Source organism: Canis aureus, chromosome 25 (assembly GCF_053574225.1).
Source record: "Canis aureus isolate CA01 chromosome 25, VMU_Caureus_v.1.0, whole genome shotgun sequence".
In the NCBI taxonomy this organism is placed as follows: Eukaryota; Metazoa; Chordata; class Mammalia; order Carnivora; family Canidae; genus Canis; species Canis aureus.
The window spans coordinates 2401653-2423624 of NC_135635.1; the positions used below are offsets into that span (position 1 = coordinate 2401653).

General features: G+C 55.1%; 1 protein-coding gene across 2 annotated transcripts; it reads left to right on the plus strand.

Annotated features, from left to right (window-relative positions):
* Nucleotides 1–3: 3 nt before the first annotated feature.
* KRT77 (keratin 77) lies at nt 4–13729 on the plus strand. 2 transcript variants are annotated; one of them, XM_077869944.1, is made up of 10 exons: nt 5–696; nt 5593–5807; nt 7311–7371; nt 7873–7968; nt 8938–9102; nt 9964–10089; nt 10175–10395; nt 10741–10775; nt 12208–12342; nt 12388–13729. In XM_077869944.1, exons 1-10 carry the CDS (start codon nt 118–120, stop codon nt 12510–12512), a joined length of 1758 nt encoding a protein of 585 aa, XP_077726070.1. In that variant the 5' UTR covers nt 5–117; the 3' UTR covers nt 12513–13729. The 2 variants fall into 2 exon arrangements, with proteins under 2 accessions (XP_077726069.1, XP_077726070.1); XM_077869943.1 differs by having other exon boundaries at nt 4–696; nt 12208–13729.
* The last annotated feature ends 8243 nt before the right edge of the window (nt 13730–21972 follow it).

A 21972-nucleotide genomic window follows, 5' to 3' on the forward strand; every position in this document is an offset into this window, starting at 1 on the left:
TATAGGGACTGAGCCAGATCTCTTGTCAAAGGAGTCCTAGCTCTTTCCCTCCTGGGTCTCTGCCTCCTTCCAGCTGGGACTTTTCTTTTGGCTACTTCTCTGGATGCTCTAGCAACCATGAGCCGCCAATTTAGCTCTCGGTCAGCATTTAGCTCTAGGAGCAGGCGGTTTTACAGCACTGGCTCCTCTGCAGGCTCTGGTGGTGGGAGTCGGGCTGTGGGGTCTGTGTGTCAGGTCCGGGGCAGGTGTGGTGGTGGTGGTGGTGGTGGTGGTGGTGGTGGTGGTGGTGGGTATGGGAGCCACGCCAGGGGGTTTGGTTCTAGGAGCCTCTACAACCTGGGAGGCAATAAAAGCATCTCCATTAGCTTAGTGGGGAGAAGTGCTAGTGGTTTCTGCCAGGGTGGGGGAGCAGGAGGGAAATTTGGAGGCGGGGGCAGAAGTTTTGGGGGCGGTGGCTTTGGAGGCGGTGGCTATGGAGGAGGTGGCTTTGGAGGAGGTGGTTTTGGGGGTAGCAGTTTTGGGCTTGGGGGCTTTGGTCCTTCCTGTCCCCCAGGGGGCATCCAAGAGGTGACTATTAACCAGAGCCTCCTAGAGCCACTTCACCTGGAGGTGGACCCTGAAATTCAGAGAGTCAAGACACAGGAGCGGGAGCAGATCATGGTCCTCAACAACAAGTTTGCCTCCTTCATTGACAAGGTGAGTACCTCAAGGCAGGTGGGTCTCTGGCCCCCGATCAAATACCCGAGAGGGCCTTGTGCTTTGCCACCTCTTACCACCTGGTGCTGTCTCAGTCTGGGGCTGACAATCACCTCCACAAGTATGTGTTCTGGGGCCTTGAGAAAGCATTCATCTCATTAGGCTTCAGTTTGACTTATTGAGGGGATTTATTTTTATCTTTTCCTTTTGGCAGGAAACCAGGTAAGAAATGTGAAAATACCCCACAGAAAAAAAAATACATGGTGTAGTGACTTCATTTTCATTTATCATTATTCACTTTTCATCTACCCACTCATCCATCCATCCATCCATCTACCCATTCGTCCATCCACCCATCTACCCACTTATGCATCCACCCATCTACCCACTCATCCATCCATCCATCCATCCATCCATCCATCCATCCATCCATCCGACAAACATTTAATAAGCATCTACTATATGTCAGATAGAGTGCCAGGTATGACAGGGTGACTAGAACACAAGTCCTGTCCTCAAGGAGCCACGGCACAGCCTAGGCGAATGCCCTGAGCGTATCACTGAGGGCTAAAGTGAATTGCATACTCAGTAGGATTCTATTAGAGTTCCTTGTTTTAGTTCATTCAAGGCCAAGAATGGACCAGATGGGGACATTGTAGCCGCTCTCCCTAGTTCCCTAATTAAACCTCAGATTAGAGCCAGTCCAGAGCCAAATCAGCAAGCAGAGGCTTCTAGATGGTAAAGAACTATGGTAAAGACCTTCCTCCAGCATTTCCTTTCGTCCAGAGGTGGAGGCACAGTAGCCCCTGTAGGCTTCCCAGGAAGTTCTTTGCTCTTAGGGATGTAGTAGGAAGCACCCTGGGGCATAAAGGCCCTTGGATACTAAGTGACCATCCTTCAGACCCACAGGAATTCAGTGTTGAGGCCAGATCTTGACCTGTGGTCTAACAGCAGATCAATCAGGGCTGGAACCCACCACCGGGCTGTATACCCAGTCTCTGAGGTATACAGAGAGGACAGAGTGTGTGAGCCGGAGGAGGAGGGATAAGAGTGTTGAGGCCAAAAGAGAGCCAAACAGGAGTTCAATAGAGCAAAGTGCTTCTGGCTACTTCTGATCACCTTGGATGGGAAATTTGGCTGAACATCATCATACCTCAGGCATTGGCAGGGGCTGGGAGGGCTTCACTGGAGCAAGGGGGTGGCAGGTGAAAGAGACTCCACTGGAGGCCAAGACTTAGCTTAAGGAGGAGCTGAGAGACAGGAGGGCTTGAGGTCAGTGAAATGGCCAAGGGCTATTGACAGCCAATCTCCCGGGACTCACTTGATTGTGGTTCTGCCATTAATATCAGACATTTGTTGCATCTAATGGCATGGCCTGTGGGCAGAGGCCAAGCTGCAGGAGACTGTGGCAACCTGTCCCTCCCCAAGAGGATGGCTTGTCATGACCATGAGGAAAAAGCCCTCATCCAGGAGGACTCTGGCCTGGCTGGAAGGGAGAAGGCTTCTACTGCAGTGGATTCTGACTCTAGTTTCTGATCTGGTTTTCTGCTTTCACCCTCAACCCCATATAGTCCATTCTCAGAACCACACGAGAGCCATCCTTAAAAAACATCACATCACTTCTCTGTTTGAATCTTCCATTGGCTGCTCATCTCATTTGGAATAAAAGCCAAGATTCTAAAAGGCCCTGTGTGATTTGGCCTCTGCCCCACAGCTGCTGCTCACCCCTGGCTTGCATTTGTGAGAATTAGGCAACATTGCCACCACTGGGTGGAATAGCTCTCAAGCTGCAAGGTTTAGTGAACAGACAGAGCTGGGGTTTAGCTCCCTAGGGTACAGTCTGTCTGCAGTGACCCTACACTCCCCCCGGGGCCTCCTGTCCTGTTTCTCTCTTGCTTATCAGCACACTATTGCATCCTTGCGTCCTCCAGCACCCCATGCCTGCCTTAGGGCCTTTGCTCTTGCCAATCCCTCTGCTTTGAATTCCTCCTTCCCAAGAATGGTCTGGCTTGCTCCCTCATCTCCTTCAGATCTTCTCTGATGCCGCTATCTTATGAGGCCTTCTCTGATCTTCCTTTTTGAACTAGCACCCCCACATCAACATCCATATCCACCAACCCTGTATTACTTCTCTCCATTGTCCTTAAGGCCATTTGACACACACTATATATTTTACATGTCTCCGAGTGTAGAGTATCCAGGCCACTCACCCCCCGGCACAGGGCATTCAAGCTCAGCTGACAAAGCCAGGAAGGTGTCCCCATGGGAAGAGATAGACCCCATCCCTTTCCTTCCTGAGGTCCCTTTTCCTTGTCTTTGGTTCTACAAAGTCCTTTGCATCCATTTCTACTAAGTGTCCAAGCCCGATACCTCAATTTGTTGTTCACCATGTATTAACTGAGTAATTATCATGTGCAGGGACCATTCTAGGTGTTGGGGATTCAATTATGAACAACACAGACAAAATCCCTGCTTTCCAGGAGTTTCCATTGTATTCAGAGAGATAGCTGTCTACACTCCGAGGCAATTCCAAATTCCTTCGCGTTAGTCCACGATACTTATGAACTGCCTTCTCTATGCTGGGCACTGTGTGTCCATGGGTCTGAGCACCTTGTGTCCACAGGAGAATGAAGCCGACATGGCTCTGCCTTCTTGAGGCTCCCCCCAGGAGCGGACGGATGTGCTCAAACAGCACCAAGTGACAACAAATCACACTAGATGCTCCAGGGCAAGGACCTCGGGCTATGAAGGCAAGATACCAGGGAGATGGTGCCACTTTAGTTGAGATGGAAAAGGGAAATAGGGCTTAGCCAGGCAAAAAAGTTGGGAAGATCTGGGCTGCTGGAGGAGCAGGAGGTCCTGGGGGTTGAAGGGTCATGAGCAAGAGAGAGAGGGGCCGAGGAAGGGTGTGCTTTTCCCAGTAAGGTGAGCTCAGCATGATGCTAAGTTTCATCTGTGCTGATGGGACACAGCCCAGGAGTGTTTGGGGGCCCAGGAAAAAAAATCACAAACAGCTTTCAGTGATTTTTCTAGAGATTAAATCCCATTGAATTTCCCTGGCACTCCCTGCAGCCAGTCTCTGCCTTTGCAGTTTGGGTGGCCTGACAAGAACCAAGGTTTCTTTTGCCGACGTGCTCTGAGGTGCCGTGTGCGTGGGGGGACAGGTGCTCTGGTTAACCTGCCCCTCATTGTTCGACGTGGCAATTCCTCGTGGGCCCATGAGATCTTTTTCCTTCAGTTCCCACAGCAGTGAGCACAGAGCTGAGACCCCGTGTCCATTTGATGTGTCCACCTTCTGGCAGTGTCGCCAGAGCAAAACTCAGCCAGGCGGAAGGGTTTCCCACGGGAGTGTTCCAAGCTGAGATAACCTGTGAGGGCTGCCGGCCTTAGCTCTTGCTTTGATGAAGTGAACGAAAAATGAGCCATGGGGAATAGTGTTCACCGGGCGCATCTCCCAGCCTAGAGTCAGAATCCCAAGGAGGTTAATAAGGGCTGGCCCCTTGGCAGGGCAGTCCTAGGGCCACGGGTTTGGGGCAGCCTCCTTGGTGCCACATTGTAGGGGAATGTCTTCAGGTCTGTTCGGACTGCACAAAGTATTGGGTTTGTCCCCATACACAAGTCCCAGGAGGATCCTGGAGTGTGTGTGTGTGTGTGTGTGTGTGTGTCTGCACCTGAGCAAAGCATAGAGGCCTCCTTTATCTTCACCTAAGGCATGGGAAGGGAGGCTCCATCCGAGGGCAACCTGCAGAGGGAAGGTAACGGTTGATCATGATCATGCACTTGGTCTGCACAGCCAGCCAGCCAGCTCTCTGGACCCTGTTCCTGACCTTTGTGCCCAGTTTCAGGAGAAGAGAGAGTGAGGCTATAGGATGATGTCCTCCCTCCATTTTCTGTGTCATTGAATGTTAATGAAGGGAATAGCAACGTGAGTATTTCCCAAACACTGGACATCCCCGAAGTCCTTTCTTTGGGGGCATGGGCAGGCATCATATAACATTTTTAAGAACTGGGAACAGGGGCACCGGGGTGGCTCAGTTGGTTAAGCATCTGACTTCGGCTCAGGTCATGATCTCAGGGTCCTAGGATTGAGCCCCACTTCGGGGTCCTAGCTCAGCAGGGAGTCTGCTTCTCCCGCTCCCTCTGCTTGCTGCTCTGCCTACCTGTGCTCTCTCTCTTTAATAAATAAATAAAATCTCCTCTCCCTTTGCACCCCCATCCTCTCTGTCTCTCAAATGAATAAATAAAATCTTAAAAAATAATAAAAAGTGGGAACATTTATTTTTAAAATGCTGAGTCAGCATTTAAGTGAGGCGGGGGGGGGGGGGACCTTCCTGAAACACACACTGGCAGGCAGCGGAGGTGGTGGCGCCCGCAGGACGGGGCCACCCAGGCTGGTTTGCTCTGAAATCAGTTTAATATTCTAAGTCAAATACCTTCTTCCCTCTTATTTTCTCCTCTCCTCCATCACATAAAGCATTTCAGCCACAAAGAGAAATAAGCCTTGGATGTGTGAGTGTTTCAGATGCTCTGCATCGCCATTGCCTCACGTTGGCACGGATAAGCTGAGTGTGGGAGAGACAGCTCTGTGGTGTATGTGGCTGTAAATGAAGGAGAGAGGGCACCTCACTGGAGGTGGTTTGCCTTCAAATCCAGAGTTAGCTTAGTAAATTAGGGGTGATTTTAGGCAAGTTGACCTTACAGCCCTTGGTCAACCATCAGAAACCACATCGTGTTCTGTGTGTCCTGGTCCCACAGAAAGGGAAGCTCTCTGATCCCCAGAGGGGCCACCTCGATTCTCTGGGCCCAGATACGCTGTGTGGTTGCCCATCTTCCTACCCATGGGGGTGCTTCTGGGATCCACAGCCGGGGGCGAACTTGGAAGTCTCTTGCTCGTAGGTGCGATTCCTGGAGCAGCAGAACCAGGTGCTGCAAACAAAGTGGGAGCTGCTGCAACAAGTAAACACCTCTACTCGGACCAATAACCTGGAGCCCGTCTTGGAGAACTACATCAGTGAGCTGCGGAGGCAGGTGGATTTTCTCAACGCCGAGCAAATGCGCCAGAACACAGACATCAAGAACATGCAGGATGTCGTGGAGGACTACAAGAGCAAGTGAGGCCCCGGGCAGGGCAAAGGGGTCGGGGAGAAGCACGGCAGGGAAACGCTTGAGGGGAAGACGTTCTGCTCCAGTGTTCACTGGGAGGGGTGCCCAGGGTCCCCCGGTGCAACTGCGGGGGGCACCGTCTTGCATGTGGCAGCTCTGCTAGGATGGTGGGGCCAGTCAGCTGTCAACTATAGTAGGTGGAGAAGGGCAGACTGTCCTCACGATGCTGGAGCCAGAGGAGCCAAGTTCCAGAGGGTTTTGCCACTTTCTAGCCGCTTGCAAGCCCGTCTTTCTAAGCCTTTAGTTTTCACCTTAGTAGAGTGGGGATGGCAGGCACCCTCCCTCCCTGTTGGGTTGCTTGACTGGCAGATCCGGGCTTTGAGACTTCGGGGTGCAGCAGGCTAGTTGGGCAGGCCTAGAATCGGACTAGAGTGTTTGCATTCTGGTAGGCTTCCGCGGGATGCTGATGCCGGTGGCCAGGGGACCGCACTTTGAGAACCGCTTGTTTAGATGACATCCCGCTTAATGAGTTTCCAGCCTGTGCCTGCAAATACTAAGCACTAGCTGTTGTTCATCGTAGGGGTGGGGATGGCAAGACTCGTCTAATTCCAGATCGGCTGCTCCTGAACCGTGCCGGCAGCTGAGCGGCTTCTCCCTCCACCGGCTAGGGGTACAGGGCGCTACTCTTGCCATCACTCTGTCGCGCCAGAGAGTCAAGAGTGTGTGACTCGAGAAAGGGAAAGATGAAATTCTTTCAATCACCAGAAGGTGTTGGAGGGCGAAATTGTAGGTGACCTTTTTCTTCTCTAAAGCAATTTAGGCGGATGCCTGGCTGGCTCAGAGGTTGAGTGTCAGCCTCCGGCTCAGGGCGTGATCCCGGGGTCCTGGGATCGAGTCCCACATCGGGCTCCCCACAGGGAGCCTGCTCCTCCCTCTGCCTGTGTCTCCACCTCTCTCTGTGTGTCTCTCAGAAATAAATAAATACAATCTTAAAAAAAAATAAAGCAATTTAGTAGGGGCACCCGGGTGGCTTAGTTGGTTAAGCATCTGCCTTCGGCTCAGGTCAGGATCCCAGGTCCTGGGATGGAGCCCTGCGTCGGGCTCCCTGCCCAATGGGGAGCCTGCTTCTCCCTCTGCCTTTCCCCCTGCTCCTGCTCATTTTCTCTCTCTTAAATTAAAAACAAACAAACCAACAATTTAGTATAAGTGGCTATTTATATTCTCAATTGTTAAAAATGAGTGCAACGAATTTACAAAGGTAAAACATCAAAAGAGAAATGGACCTTTTGGGAGTGTCCGATGTGGCTCTGCATTTTCCACGTTGGGTTGTTGTACCTCTATTGACCTGGGAGGCCAGCAGCTGGCTCCAGTGGCTGGTTTGTGGGAGTGGCAGGCCCTGGCAGGGGAGAGCCAAAGTCGGGGACATTCCAAGCCTCCTGCTGTGGGGAGAAATCCCAAGGAGCCAAGGTCAGCCTCTGCAGCCCACCTGTGCTTCTTACTTCCCCCCACAGGTACGAGGAAGAAATCAACCGGAGGGCCAACACTGAAAATGACTTTGTCGTCCTGAAGAAGGTGAAGGGTGGGGGTGGTCCCAGGGGGACTGTGGGGCCCAGGGGCTGAGCAGAGTGAGCAACTCCTGGGGGATGCTGTGTGACCAAGGGTGGACAGGTGGCCGCTGGCAGCAGCTTGTGGAGGGTGTGGCCCGAATGCTGGGCCCTTGCCCTGGAGGGGTTAAGGCTGAAAGCGACGTTGAATCTTGAGGCTTCCTTGTGTGCTTCTCTCTCCACAGTCCCGAATATGAAGTTCAATCAACTGATGCCTTTTGAGTGTCAATTACGTGCAGCCTTGGGGGCCCGAGGAGGGACGCGGGGTGCTGTGTGTCACTGATTGGGTTGAGGGGCTTGGTGTCACATTTCCTTCTGGCCAGGAAAGCCAGGGTTTTTGCAGGTCCCTCACTTGAGTGAGATGAGGAAATAAACCCAGAGAGGCTTTGCCACTTGCCCAGGTCTCCCAGTGAGCTGGTGGCAGGCGATGCCTAGGCAGTAAATCAGACTGTTTCTGCTTGCTGTTCAGGACGTGGATGCTGCTTACATGAGCAAGGTAGACCTGGAGTCCAAGGTGAATGTTCTGTTCGGGGAGATCAATTTCCTGAAATATTTATTTGAGACGGTGAGTTCAGTCCTCGCGAGAAACATTTCTTTCCTCACGGGTCACAAGGGGTATGGGCGGCTGGAGGGGGAGGCCTGCAACCCAGCATGACCCACTAGGGACTCCGCTCCTCAGTCATCTCAACTCTGTGGGACTGGGGACAGCCTCCCCACCCCCGGTGCTCGGATTCCTGGGTGCGGGTGCTCGAGGTGGGAGGCAGAGAGAGTCCTGAGGGAGGAGAAGAGGGAGCAGCCCTTGATTCTACCTGGAAATGAGGTTAATCCCCGGGACATACAGGGATAAAACCGACCAGAATTCTTCATCAGTGCTGGGAAGGGCTGGGGCTATTGGGGAATCCTCTAGGACAGGACAGTGTGGATCCTAGAGAGAAGGAGGATGAGGCCTGCCGTGGTGAGGGATAATATGCTCCTACACCCCTGGCCCTGCCCCACTGTCGTTCATGTCCACCCTGGGCCAGATGCTGTGCTAGGAGCTTTGCCACGTCTTGGTTTCCATTCTGGAGTTGAGAGAGCTGAGAAACTCAGTCACTAGCTCGGTCACTCAGCTAGTCAGTGGTAGAGCTCAGGCTCGAGAGTAAGTGAGCGGCTGCACAAGGAGAGTCCTATCCTTGCCCTGAGAGCTCATGTATTTCTCAAGGAGCAAGTCTGCCTGTCAGAGGGCCCAACCCAAGACGGCGGCCAAGCCAAGTAAGGCCTGGAGAGAGGGCACAGGGGAGGCATAACGGGCAGGTGGTGCCTACAGGGGCTCTGAATTCATGCTCCTTTCTTCTCCCCAGAGACTGGGTCTGGGGGCCTTTACCTTTAGTTAAGGTACTTCTTGGGGTGCAACAACTATTCAAAGGACCCTCCCCAAGACTTGCATCTGGCCCAGGCTTCTGGCTTCCTCAGAGAGGCTTGAGGGGACGGTAGAGGGAAACTGAGGCCCCAGGAGAAGAGTGGAGGGAGTCACCCTGTGGTCCACACCTTACAGGAACTGTCCCAGATGCAAACCCACATCAGCGACACCAATGTCATCTTGTCTATGGACAATAACCGCTTCCTGGACCTGGACAGCATCATTGATGCGGTGAGAACCCAGTATGAGCTGATCGCACAGAAGAGCAAGGACGAGGCCGAGGCACTGTACCAGACTAAGGTGAGCACCGCTGCTCCTCCACCTAGACTCGGTACCCCAGACCACAGGCCCCCAGAACTTCCATCATCTTTCTCTTACTTTGGAAGATCTATCTATCAATCATCTATCACCTATCTAGCATCACTGTAGTTAAGGGTCAAAGGTCAGTCCCTACATCAGGAACGTCTAGCCTTGAGACGTGCTTTCTCAGCTCCACTCCTGGCTGGCCTCCATCCCGCTGCCCTGCAGGCAGGCCTTCTGAGTGCGTGGATTTCCGCCTCCGACCGGGGAGGCAGATGGTCAACAGTGAAAGCATCAGAAGGCAGAGCTTCCCTTGAGCCCCCACCCCCCGCCCCGTGCTTCCTCCAGAGCCCTGCCCGTGGCTCCTACTGCCGGGCCCGTGTACATACAGAAATGACAGAGACAGGAGAATGGGAGTAATCACGGGGCATGCTGAGGGCCTCTGGGGAAACGAGGTCCTGGCTGCCAGGGAAACCATCCTGGAAAAGGGTGGAAGGGATGTGGTGTGGTGGCAAAAGTGAAGGGGTCCCGGTGTGGGTACGGCCAGGCGTAAGGCTTAGGTGACAGAACAGGCAGGTCGCAAAGGGCGGCCAGGAGCAGCTGCGTCTGTCTGGGATGCGGGTCTGGCCCAGAGGCTGGTGAGAGGAGGGAGGCTTGACCAGGACCGTGTGTGTGTGTGTGTGTGTGTGTGTGTGTGTGTGTGTGTGTGGTGTCGCAGCTCAGATGAGGCGGGTTCGGTAGGGGAGCGAGGTGTATTCAGGTATCACAGCCCCAGTGGGGGCAGGGGAGCCCCTGGGAACCGTCCCCGCGAGGGCCTGGCGGAGAGCAGCGGGCTGACGGCCACGCTGCCTGCGACCACAGTACCAGGAGCTGCAGGTGTCAGCGGGCAGGCACGGAGACGAGCTGAAGAACAGCAAGTTGGAGATCACGGAGCTCAACCGCACCATCCAGAGGCTGCAGGCAGAGATCAGCAGCGTGAGGAAGCAGGTGAGAAGGGCGCCCCGGCTGCGCCCACACGCCGCCCCACGGCCGGGGGATGGGGCTCCCGGACCTCAAGCCCGTCTCCGCACAGATTGAGCAGATGCACGTGGCCATCTCGGACGCGGAGGAGAGAGGAGAGCAGGCCCTTCAGGATGCGCGGCAGAAGCTTGGGGACCTGGAGGACGCCCTGCACCAGGCCAAGGAGGAGCTGGCCAGGCTGCTGCGCGACTACCAGGCGCTGCTGGGGGCCAAGCTGTCGCTGGACGTGGAGATCGCCACCTACCGCAAGCTGCTGGAGGGCGAGGAGAGCAGGTGGGGGGCGCTCCGGGGCCCAGCGCGGGCGGCAGCCGGAGCAGCGGGGCTACTCGGAGAGAAAACAATTTTCCTTTTCTGCGACGATTGGTGGCCCAGGCTGAGAATGTCCCTGTGCCCCAACCTAAGCCACGGCAGCCAGTGCCAAAAGGCTTCGGAAAAGTGCTTAAAACCCCGTGTCGCCCCACACTCCCTGACGGCTTGGCCTGTGCCCCCAGCTTTCCCTAAAGGTTGGAGGCAGTTTTCACTTCATGCGAGTATCTCTGCTCCTCGCGTCTCCAGGCTGTTAAGTGCCTTCCCTCTGCCTTTGCGGGTCTGGCTGATGCGTGTGCTTTGGTTTTACAGGATGTCAGGGGAGCTGCAGAGCCACGTGAGCATCTGTAAGTCGCAGGGTCCAGACCCTGGGTTGTGGGGGGCTGGCGGAGGCGGGGCCCGGGAGGCTTGGCCAGAGGGACCGCAGTCAGCATTTTAGGTTCCAGGCCTGCACGATGACCCCCAGTGAGCAAACCGACCACAAAAGCCCAGAGAAATGCACTGAAATCAATTATTATGATTTTAGCTCTTATTTATCTTAATTTTTATGAGACCTGCGAATCAGTAGCAGCTTAGAACTCGTAAGGGTTTATGGATCATGAAAACGGGTCCTGACATTGCTTTGTCCTATGGAGACTGCTTGGAAAATGGGAATCCTTTCCTCCACAGTGTCTTTTTGCAAGTCCGATACGATGCTGCGGGGATGGTGAGGTGGTGGGAGGGATGGGGGGTGGGAGGAGGGGGTCTAAGGATGCAGGAGGCAGCGGGACCGAGGCCAATTGCAGGGGGCGCAGGTGGGGCCTTGCTCTCCTACCCAGGCTCGGGCTGCCCTCTCCCCCCAGCGGTGCACAGCAGCCAGACACCAGCCCTCTCTCCCAGCTGTGCACAGCAGCCAGACACCTGCCCTCTCCCCCAGCTGTGCAAGGCAGCCAGACACCCGCCCTCTCCCCACAGCTGTGCACGGCAGCCAGACACCGCCCTCTCCCCGCAGCTGTGCACGGCAGCCAGACACCTGCCCTCTCTCCGCAGCTGTGCACAGCAGCCACACCACCTGCCCTCTCCCTCAGCTGTGCACAGCAGCCAGACACCTGCCCTCTCCCCCAGCTGTGCACGGCAGCCAGACACCTGCCCTCTCCCCCAGCTGTGCACGGCAGCCAGACACCTGCCCTCTCCCCGCAGCTGTGCACAGCAGCCAGACACCTGCCCTCTCCCCCAGCTGTGCACAGCAGCCAGACACCTGCCCTCTCCCCGCAGCTGTGCACAGCAGCCAGACACCTGCCCTCTCCCCCAGCTGTGCACGGCAGCCAGACACCCGCCCTCTCCCCGCAGCTGTGCACGGCAGCCAGACACCGCCCTCTCCCCGCAGCTGTGCACGGCAGCCAGACACCCGCCCTCTCCCCGCAGCTGTGCACGGCAGCCAGACACCGCCCTCTCCCCGCAGCTGTGCACGGCAGCCAGACACCCGCCCTCTCCCCGCAGCTGTGCACAGCAGCCAGACACCTGCCCTCTCCCCCAGCTGTGCACAGCAGCCAGACACCTGCCCTCTCCCCGCAGCTGTGCACAGCAGTCAGACACCTGCCCTCTCCCCCAGCTGTGCACAGCAGCCAGACACCCGCCCTCTCCCCGCAGCTGTGCACGGCAGCCAGACACCGCCCTCTCCCCGCAGCTGTGCACGGCAGCCAGACACCCGCCCTCTCCCCGCAGCTGTGCACGGCAGCCAGACACCTGCCCTCTCCCTCAGCTGTGCACAGCAGCCAGACACCTGCCCTCTCCTCGCAGCTGTGCACAGCAGCCAGACGACCGTCAGCGGCAGTGGCGGCGGCGGCGGCGGCGGCGGCGGGGGCCGAGGCTCCGGAGGCTACGGGGGCGGCTCCGGAGGCGGTTCAGGCGGCGGCTCCCGCGGGGGCAGCGGAGGTTACGCAGCCGGCGGCGGCGGCGGCTCCCACGGGGGCGGCGGAGGAGGTTACGCGGGCGGAGGGGGCTACGGAGGGAGCGGCCGGGGCAGCAGCAAGTACGGCGGCTCCTCCCGCGTGCAGATCGTCCAGACCTCCACCAACACCTCCCACAGGCGAATCCTGGAGTAGAGGGACCCCCTCCTGTCCCCGCCCCGCGCCCTCCCTGAGCCCCCCTCCCCTTTCCCTCCTGGGTGTCCGCAGCTTTGCCCACACAGTCCAAGCTGGGGGGGGGGGAGCAGGTGCATAACCCCCACCAGCAGCTCTGTCTTCCCAGGGCGCAGGGTCACAGCCAGACCACTCCTCTGGGCCCGCTCCTGCCCCTGGGGACACCCCGGGGCCCAGTTTAGCGATGGAGAGAAAAGCCTGTAGAGTATCTAGAAAGCAGATGGCCGGGAGTAAATGTTAAGGACACCAGATTTCTCACCCCCAGGCTCCCTTTCTTGCACCTGGGCTGCCCTATGGACAACAATCCATCCCGTAGGGAACCAACAGTGAGGCCTTGGGCCCAGTAGCTTGGCGAGAGGAGCCCCTGTGCCGTGGACCCGTTCCTGCTGTTGGTCTGTTAGCCTCACACTTTCTTGCCAATGGATCCTATGGATTTGCTGTCCTCGTCAGACACCTCTGAGTCATGGTCGTGATTCTGATTCTCTGTCTTAAGAAGCACTGTCCTCTGGGTTAGCAGAGTATTTCAGAGTGTGAGCGGCCTTGTCCACCGGGAGGACTAATTATCTGTGAATAGAGGAGTCAGCGGGCAAGCCATCGAGTTCTGGTGTCTCCTGTGCCTCCTCCACTCTTTGGCAGCCTGGACCTTCCTGGACTCTGCTCCATAATGGCCCTCCTGAGAATTGTCCAGGTGTCTGAGCTCGTGCAGCCCGGCACTGTCGTGTCCAGGTATCGATCGGGCCCTGAAGTGTTGGAGGATCAGGCGTGGGTCTCGGGAGGGCTCAATCCTGACCAGTCCGGAAGCTGCCTGTTATTTGTAAGGAAGCTTAGTGCCCTTTCCTGACTCCCTCTGCCTCGTGTTCTCAGTGACTGAGCACTTCCTGCAAGTCTGACCCTTTGTTTCGGGCCTCATACAAGGCGCTGGAGACGTGCTGGAGGGGACAGGAAGGGGAAGCCGTCTGCCAAGGAGCAGGCCTTGAGAGGGGGAAGGTGGCCTTGCTTCTAAGATGGAGAGTCCCCTTCGCTTGCTTGCTAAATCCTAACACAACCTCCAAGTCCATGATTCTCTTGGGGTATCGGATGGGCTCCACAGTGCTGTGACTTCATCATTTCCTGGTTGAAGGTTGTACCTTGAAAGGCTTGACATTTCTGGTGTTTCTACAATAAAATTTTCTGTGATCTCAGACTGCGGTGTGGTCAGATAAGTGATTTCCTCTTAAATTTCTGCAGGTCTCTGAAATTATTCACATCTGGGAAGTAAAGTTCATTATTTTTATTAATTTGTATGCATAAGCGACACCTGATCTTAAAGGACCTTGCAGACATAATCTTACTAGTGTTGAAAGTGGTGACCATTCCGAGGTCAGTTTACACATTTGTTCAGCAGACATTCAGTTAGCTCCTGCTGTGTGCCAGGCGGTGGCCTCGGCCCTGGGAATACCGTGTTGAATGAACATGTTTTTTTGAATCATAAGGTGCTCACAACCCAAATGATAGATTATAGGGGAAGGGAACTTTTAGAGGGAGGACAAACCAGAGCGTGTGCTCCTGTGGACCTTCTAGCCTGAGGATGAAAGCAAGGCCTGCCCTGTGGACACAAGCAGACCTTCCACTGCAGGAGCAGTGGGATCTGCAGTGGGTGCCAAGGTCGGGGAAGGGAAGGTTGGCCCCAAAGCTTGGCCCTCCTAGAGGGCTGGGAAGTGGAACAGGACTGGGGAACAGAGTGGAAGTGGGTGTAGACGGGGGACTAGTCTGCCAGAGACTCAAAGATAAGAGAGAGTGAATGTGTGTGAGTGCGAGGGGACAGCCTCCCGGGAGAAATGAAATGGGGAGACCAGAGACTGAGCCCATTCACCCAGCGGGGGTCCTGGGCCGGGGCATCTTGAATCCATGCCTCTGGGGGGAAGCATAGATGCGGAAACTCAAGAATGGAGCAAGAGACGCTACCATCTTAGTCTATGTGATATTTCTGAGTCTGCGTAAAGGAGTCACATAAAAGAGGTGACCTACTTTCTCCTTCCCTGAAGGAGTACAGATGGCAGCTGGATATGGGATTCCTTCAAATATGACTGCAGCCCATACTGATAAGACAGCGTGTTCCCACGCGAACCCTTACCTTCTTTCCGAGGAGTGTCTTCTCGCTCACCTGGGCAGCAGACTGGTGGGGGACTAGGCTGGCAAAGGGGAGGTGGACAGAGGGGCTGCTGGACAGGAGGGAGGGAGGCCGTAGACAGACGCTATGTCACACTTGAAGGAAAAAAAAATGAAAGCACAGGGCAGGGATGGGAAGTGAGAAAACAGCAGTGGGTATAAACATGACTTAGTTCGACAGTGACAGCACATGAGCCGACAGCGGTTGGTGGCCTCTGGGGACGGGCGGGGGACCAGGAGGAGAGCAGTGTGCTGAATCCACTTCGGCTCTTCTGTAATCTGACCACTCCAAGGACGTTACTAAATAGAAGTCCAGGCAGAGGACGGTGGCCGGGACGGCGGTCGTGGGTAATCCAAAACCTGGCTGCAGGCGTACAGGGGAAGGTCCTGCAAGTCTTTGGGGGGGGGGGGGAGATGTGACTGTGGACTGCAAAGATTTGAAGAGCTTCCCCTGGCAAAGAGGGGTTGACCCATCTGAGCCAATGGCCCAGATGGGCAGGTGGGAACGGCAGCAGGTTTGGCTCAGTATAAGAAGCAACTTTTTATTAATCCTGAGACGGGAGAGGCGTGAGGAGTTGGCACATTTCCAGCAGAGGTTGGCTAACTATCTGGCAGGAGGTTGAGGGAGGGGGGAAGGATATGTGGGAATACGTGCATGGCAGCCATTCATCTCTTTGCTGCCCTAAGACTTCATGTGAAGAAGCGTGAGAAACAAGGCATTTTACTCTTTATTTTATATTTAGGAAAATTAAGATCAGATGCCAGGGGAAGGATCAAGTCATGGAGAGGCCAAGGGCACAGGGGCCAAGGATCATAAAACGAATCCAAGCTTCCTTATACCATCAGACCCAGTCCAGGGCGTGGGTTTGATTATCCCTGGGTTCATGCATTTGCTTATGATGTTCTTCGGGGATCGAGGTTGGCTCTGGATACAGACATAGGGCAAGGTGGATTAGAGGTCATCTTGCCCATCCTTCTTCTTCTGGGCGGGAATTGGGATTGTCCCCCCAAAGCCCCAAAGCCCCAAAGGCTTTCTCTTCAGAAGCCTTGACCTTCTCAATCATGGAGGACCGGGGGGCGGGGGGACAGATGCAGGGAACCACGTGCCTGAATCCTAGAATATTGGAACCGAGATTCCACAAGGCAGGGACGTGACAAAGGTAGGGCAAGGGGAGAGGAGTTAGTCAGCCAAGGAGGGTCTGGGACTCCAGGGCCTGAGCAAGGGGGCTGGCGCCACAAGGTCCCGGAGGAGGCTTCCTGGTGTAACCAATACTCCTGTTAGAGACAGTGAGATGCCCCCCACTTCAGCGCACCCCAGTGACAACCAGGAGCTATTCCATAGGCCTCCAAACAGGTACGAAACGCATCCACCTGCAATATCTCGTGATTCCCACGGGCCCTGGGAGAGGCCTGGGGGGACACCTGTGGGCCTTCCAGGGGCAGAGCCACAGTGGGGCGGGGAGGAGGGAGCAGGGAGGAGGGCAGGAGGCAACTCCCAGGGAGCCTGCCAGCTGCTCTTCCCTCTGGGACGCTGGGGCAGGGCAGGGCACTCTGGGAATCTAAATTTATTTCCACCAGCTCCTCATCTACATAGATTTTCATCTAGGAACATGGTGACAGGAGGAGCAACCATCGGCTCAATAAAATTCTAACTCTGTCTGACCTGGGACAAGGTGTGTCTCTGGGCTGGGAAAGTCCTCGATATCAGGAAGCCTGTCAAGGAAGTTGCTTCACCCTCGGTTACTGGACCTCTGGCCCAGGACGCATCTTGCAAGCGTGAGCCGTGAGCTCCCATAGTCCCTCTTCAAGCCGGTGAAGCTCCCATCCTTTGGTTGGACCCGCGGCCCTGGTTTTATCGGCTTCCTGATCAGTCCAGGAGCCTGAGTCTTCTGGTTGGTCAACACTCTGTTGAGGGCTGAGCTGGGAACTTGGGATGCCGGGAGGTACTTGAGCATGGAGGACTGGTTCTGAATGTCCCAGGGCCCGGCCTGCAGGGCTTCGGGGGCTCCGAGGTCGCGTTCCGGCTCCCACACCTGTCCCAGCGTGCTCAGCCATGGGGATCTGTCCTCACCTGCAGAGCAGGTGTTCCCCAGTGGCAGTGATTCCCAGCTAGCCCAGCCCCCCTGGCTGCAGGTGCACTCAGCATCCCCTCCTGTGTGTGTGTGTGGGGGGGGGGGAGGAGCTTCCCTGTTCTAGATTCATGTCCCCTTCCACCCTCCACCCTAGGCTTTTGCCCTCATCGTGAGAACGTAAGCTGCCCTCCAAGGTCTTCTCAGTTTCCAGTGAAATAGGGCTTGTTCCCAAGCTTTCCCTGATTGTTGTATCATCTTCTGGGTCCTTCCAAATGCAATGGTGGGAGAGAACCCTTCCCACTCCCTCTATCTAGCATCTGCTACACTTCAGTTTCCCTGTAGGGTGATGCAGTCCCTCTGAGGAAACTCTGGCTCAGAGAGAGTAAGGCTCCTACCCAGAGTCCCCCAGCCAGAAACTTGCAGTCTAGAGCGGGCGTCTGGATGACTCCGTGGCTCAGACAACCCACCCCCCTCCCTGGCTCTCTCCTTCCTGGCCTCTCTCCTGCTCCAGCACCGCTAGGCAGCCGCCGGGGCCTCCTTCTCTGCTGTCCTGCCCGGGCAGGCTGCCCACTTGGGCACTTCTCCCTCCTGCATAAAAAGCCTCGGCCCCTCCTCTGCTGGCTGCCGGCTTTCCACATCTCACCCCGCCTCCCCATTGTCTGTGACTCTCCTTATGCCCCCCAGGCTTCAGCTTTCCCCACTCCCCTGAAATTTCCTTCTCCCACATCCCTGGTGGAGTCCCGCAGGGCTGGGTGGCTTGTCATTGCACGTCTCTCTCCAACTTCTTTCTCAGTCCCATCCCGCACACGCAACTCAAAACATCACCACGCCTGCCCCTGCCCTTGGCGACAGCCTGCCTGTGGCAGCTTCATCCCAGTGATCAGTTCTGGGGTGTGCGCGTGGCTCCCTGGGTTTGGAGGTGCACTCTGGCATCCAGCACCGATGGGGGTGCTCTTCAGGTGCAGGGGACTACGTGGGGGAGTGGGGAAAGTGGGGGTGCTAGGAGGGCACCCGAAGACACAGAGGACTTAGTTTTGCTTTCAAAGGGCTCACAGAGCAGTTGAGGGACTAGCAAACACACACACACACACGTGGATTAGCACTTGAAACTGGCAGCAATTGAGTTAAGGAGAAGAAATCAATGGAGCAGCCAAGGGGTTTTAATCAAGGAAAGCTCCCCGGAAGAGTGGGCCTGTGCACTCCCTGGTGGAGCAGGGGAGATGCGGGCATTTGCTGTCAAGGCCTGAGGGGCCAAATCCGGGTTCAGGCCCAGACGCCCAGGAATTGAGATCATGGGCAAAGCACTGGAGTGGAATGGTCACGGCACGAGGCAGGGTGAGTGGCGAGTGGACGGCAGGAAAGCAGTAGGCCATGGGGCCAGGCCCACGACAAGAGGAGGCCTTTGGGCAGGAGGCAGGCGTGTTCTCACGGTTTGACAGCCTTGGCTTGCCAGTTCCCAGCCGGGGGCACATCTTTTACCCGCCAGGGGACTATGTTGGTTGTCTTTTCTTTAAAACGGGGCTGATCCTAGTCACCACCGTGTGGACTTTGGGTGATGTTTAGATGAGATGCTGCTCCTAGCACGTAGTGGGGGGAGGGGGGGCTGTGGGTGTGAATGCCTCTCTCCTCTTTTTTTTCTTTTTTTTTAATATAAATTTATTTTTTATTGGTGTTCAATTTGCCAACATATAGAATAAAACCCAGTGCTCATCCTCTCTCCTCTTTCAGGCTCCCTTTATTTTACAAATGCAGCGTCCTCAGGGAAGCCAGAAGGAGGGTGTGTGGCCCATGCCCTTGTCCCACATTTGCTTTTTTTTTTTTAATAAATTTATTTTTTATTGGAGTTCGATTTGCCAACATATAACACCCAGTGCTCATCCCGTCAAGTGCCCCCTTCAGTGCCCGCCACCAAGTCACCCCCACCCCCCGCCCTCCTCCCCTTCCACCACCCCTAGTTCGTTTCCCAGAGTTAGGAGTCTCTCATGTTCTGTCTCCCTTTCTGATATTTCCCACTCATTTGCTTTTTTAATATCACCACGTACTACTACTGCGGTCCTGGGGACATTGCAAGAAGGGATGAGCCTGAACGGCGGGCAACATCACAGCTTCGGGCCCCGCTGGGTGCCGGCCGAGCACTGGGAACAGAATTTGATTCAGAAACTGGAAGGTTCCCAGGAACGGATTGCCTGACTTGGATGGATTTTTCGACTTCCTTGGGTCTGCCTTCTTCCTCGTGTGATCAGTGGGTTGCATGGTGTGGTCTCTGAGTCCCGCAGATGGGAATATCCTGTGCTCATCTGACACTCACATCTAGAGCCAGTTCCGCTTGCCTGTCCTTGAGCCTCCTCGCAGGCTTAGAAGGAAGAACCGTTGAGCTGAAACCAGGAAACTCGGGTTCGAGTCCCAGATGTGTGTTTTCCTGACTGGAGTGTCTAAGCAAGTCCCCTCGTCTCCCCGAGCCTCAGTTTTCCACTTTGTAAAACGGGTCGAAACAGTGTGACTGCTTAGTTCTTGGGGCTCCCGTGGGGACAGTGTCCGTGTCCGTGCTCAGTCAGGCGAATCAGGCGAAGGGCACAAACGCCAGCTGATGGCGATTTTTGTGCCTTCTCGTGTCTTGTCTTCCCTGTGACTCCCCCTCTTCGCGGTAGCAGCTGCAGTAAGCCTTGCAGCTCTGGAAGTTGTCTCTCAGCTGTCTGACTGTCCATGTCTTGGCTTTTTCTGTCAGTTTCTCAGTTTGGGGATGGGGAAGGCACACGGGTCTCCGAGAGATCTGAGGTTGGCTGGCAGAGGTAAGAGAACAAACACACACCTGTACGTACACACACACACACACATGTGCACACCCCTCCAAACTGCTAGAAGGAATCAACTGTGCAGAGTGACATGTCTCACGAGGGAGTGTGCTGAACTACAAGAATTTTGATCGCCTGTCAGAGATGGTTAGGCAACAGTCATTACCATGCCAAGACCATCCCAGGTCCCATCATTCCTACTTAGGAACAAGATCTGGATTACTCATTCCCCGTATCAATGGCCGGTTTAGCAGCCCAAGGAGGTTAGCGATAGGAGTTAGGACAGAGTCCCAGACAATAGTGTCACGAAGATGAAGGGCGAGAAGGGGATCAGGAGAGAGGTCAGGGGCACTTTCTGGAGGAGAGTGTGTGCAAAAACCGTGGGAAAAGAGGAGGGATGAGGCTCAGCGGTGACGCCGGGCTGGGGAGGGCTGACACGCAGCTCTGCGGCTTTAGAAGCACGGGACACCCAGCCCGCAGGGGCTCGCAGGCTCCCCTTCCCCCATGTGTCTTGTATCCCACGGCCGAGACCTCCCCACAAGCCTGTGATTTAGGACTCAGAGCTGCACAGAGCCAGCTGAACTAGCACTGGCTTTCCACCGAGTCTTCGATTCTATGTTCATGTGCAAGTGTGGGGAGCAGGCCGGGCTTCTACGGAGTCTTGGAACCGAGGACTATGTGGGTTTCAGGTGCTTCCAGATCTCAACACCACTTCTGTGGATTAAGATTGATCAAGGAGGCCCCCCCAACCCCCACCCCGGGAGAGCCCCTGGGGATTCCTGGCCAGTTGCCATGCAGTTCGGCGACTCTTGCACCTGGGGGGAAGCAAAATCTCCCCACTGAACTCTGTGCCCGTAACCTCCCCTTCTTTGAGTGAGTTGAGGCACTTTGCAAGTGCTTGCATGTGCCCGGGACCAAGGATCCATGGGGTCATAACGGGCCTGGGCCTTCGGAGCTCTCTGCAGGGGAAGCTGCCTGAGTGCCTGGCTTTACATGCAGTGGCCAGCACACCCCAAGTCATTGCCATGATGTCATACAACATGCTGGTTAGCATCCTGGACACTGTCACTCAGCATCCTCAGTTCAACTCCCCACCATGCGCCTTACTATCTTTGTGAACTTGAGCTTAGATACCTCAGTTTCCCTGTTTTAAAAATGGGCAGCATAGGGATGTTGGGTGGCTCAGCGGTTGAGCGTCTGCCTTGGGCTCAGGGCATGACCCTGGAGTCCCGGGATTGAGTCCCACGTCGGGCTCCCCGCGTGGAGCCTGCTTCTCTCTCTGCCTCTCTCTCTCTCTCTCCCTGTGTCTCTCATGAATAAATAAATAAAATCTTTTAAAAACATGGGCGGCATAATAGCATCTGTCTCAGAGTTGCTGTGAAAATGAGATAGACACATACACAGCTGCAGAACAGGGCCTGGTACCGAGCCAGTTTTTCACACATCTTAGCTGTTATGCCTGTTCCTATTGCAAACTACTATTACTATTGTCGGGAAAGTTTTAATCTCTCGGATCAGGCTTTCCAGGCTTGCACCATTGTCCTCCCTTCCCAATCTGTTTCTCCACATCATCTGGTGTCAGGCCTGAAGCCCCAGTGAAGCCTCACCTCCACTCCTTTGCTTTACAAAATGTATGGACTAGGTTCGACCTGTTACCTCCCAGCTCTAGGCTTTTCCCACTGGCATTTGCATGCCTTCCATTGAACTAGTTTCCTTTTGCTGGTGTCTCTGTCTCCCGCCCCTGCCTGTCTTTGAGGAGAAGGAACCACTAGCAAACTGAGAAAAGAACATGTCTTTCCCTCTGGCCCTTCCAGAGCACCTGTCAATCCACCATGTTCTCCACCAGTGTTTCTTCCTATAATATTAACGCACACTCTTGTCAAGGTTACATGCAGTAAAAAAAAAAAAATAAGTTCTTTTAATTTTTCACTTATTAAAGCTCTTACTCTGGGTCAGGAGATAGGACTTGGTGAGCTCTGGGCTCTAGGGAGCAGTCTCAGAAATGGGCTGGAGAATTCCTCCTCCGATTTGAGCGTGGAGAATGGTCCCTGCCAGGGCCTGAGGGGACAGTAGCAGCTTACTAAGGCAAGGCAAGAATAGGAACACACATATCTCTGTGACAGGAGATTATGAAATCCTACCAAGAAGCACCAGGTGGCAGATGCAGGGTCCTATTTTCCCAAAGTCACAAGCAGTTGAAGAGAGATTTCTGTCTGATAAAATGATTACCACACGAGCGATCTTGCACGCACAGCAATTTTGAGAGCTATCCTGGCAGCTAGGTGTGTAGTGTTTATCGTATTGTTGAGGCTCGTAAAAATCTTGTATGGCTGCCGGCAAGCCAAACCCTTGACAGGCTCTGCGTCCCGCTGACTCGAGGACCAAGCCCAAGAGAGCTCTCTGTATATAAGG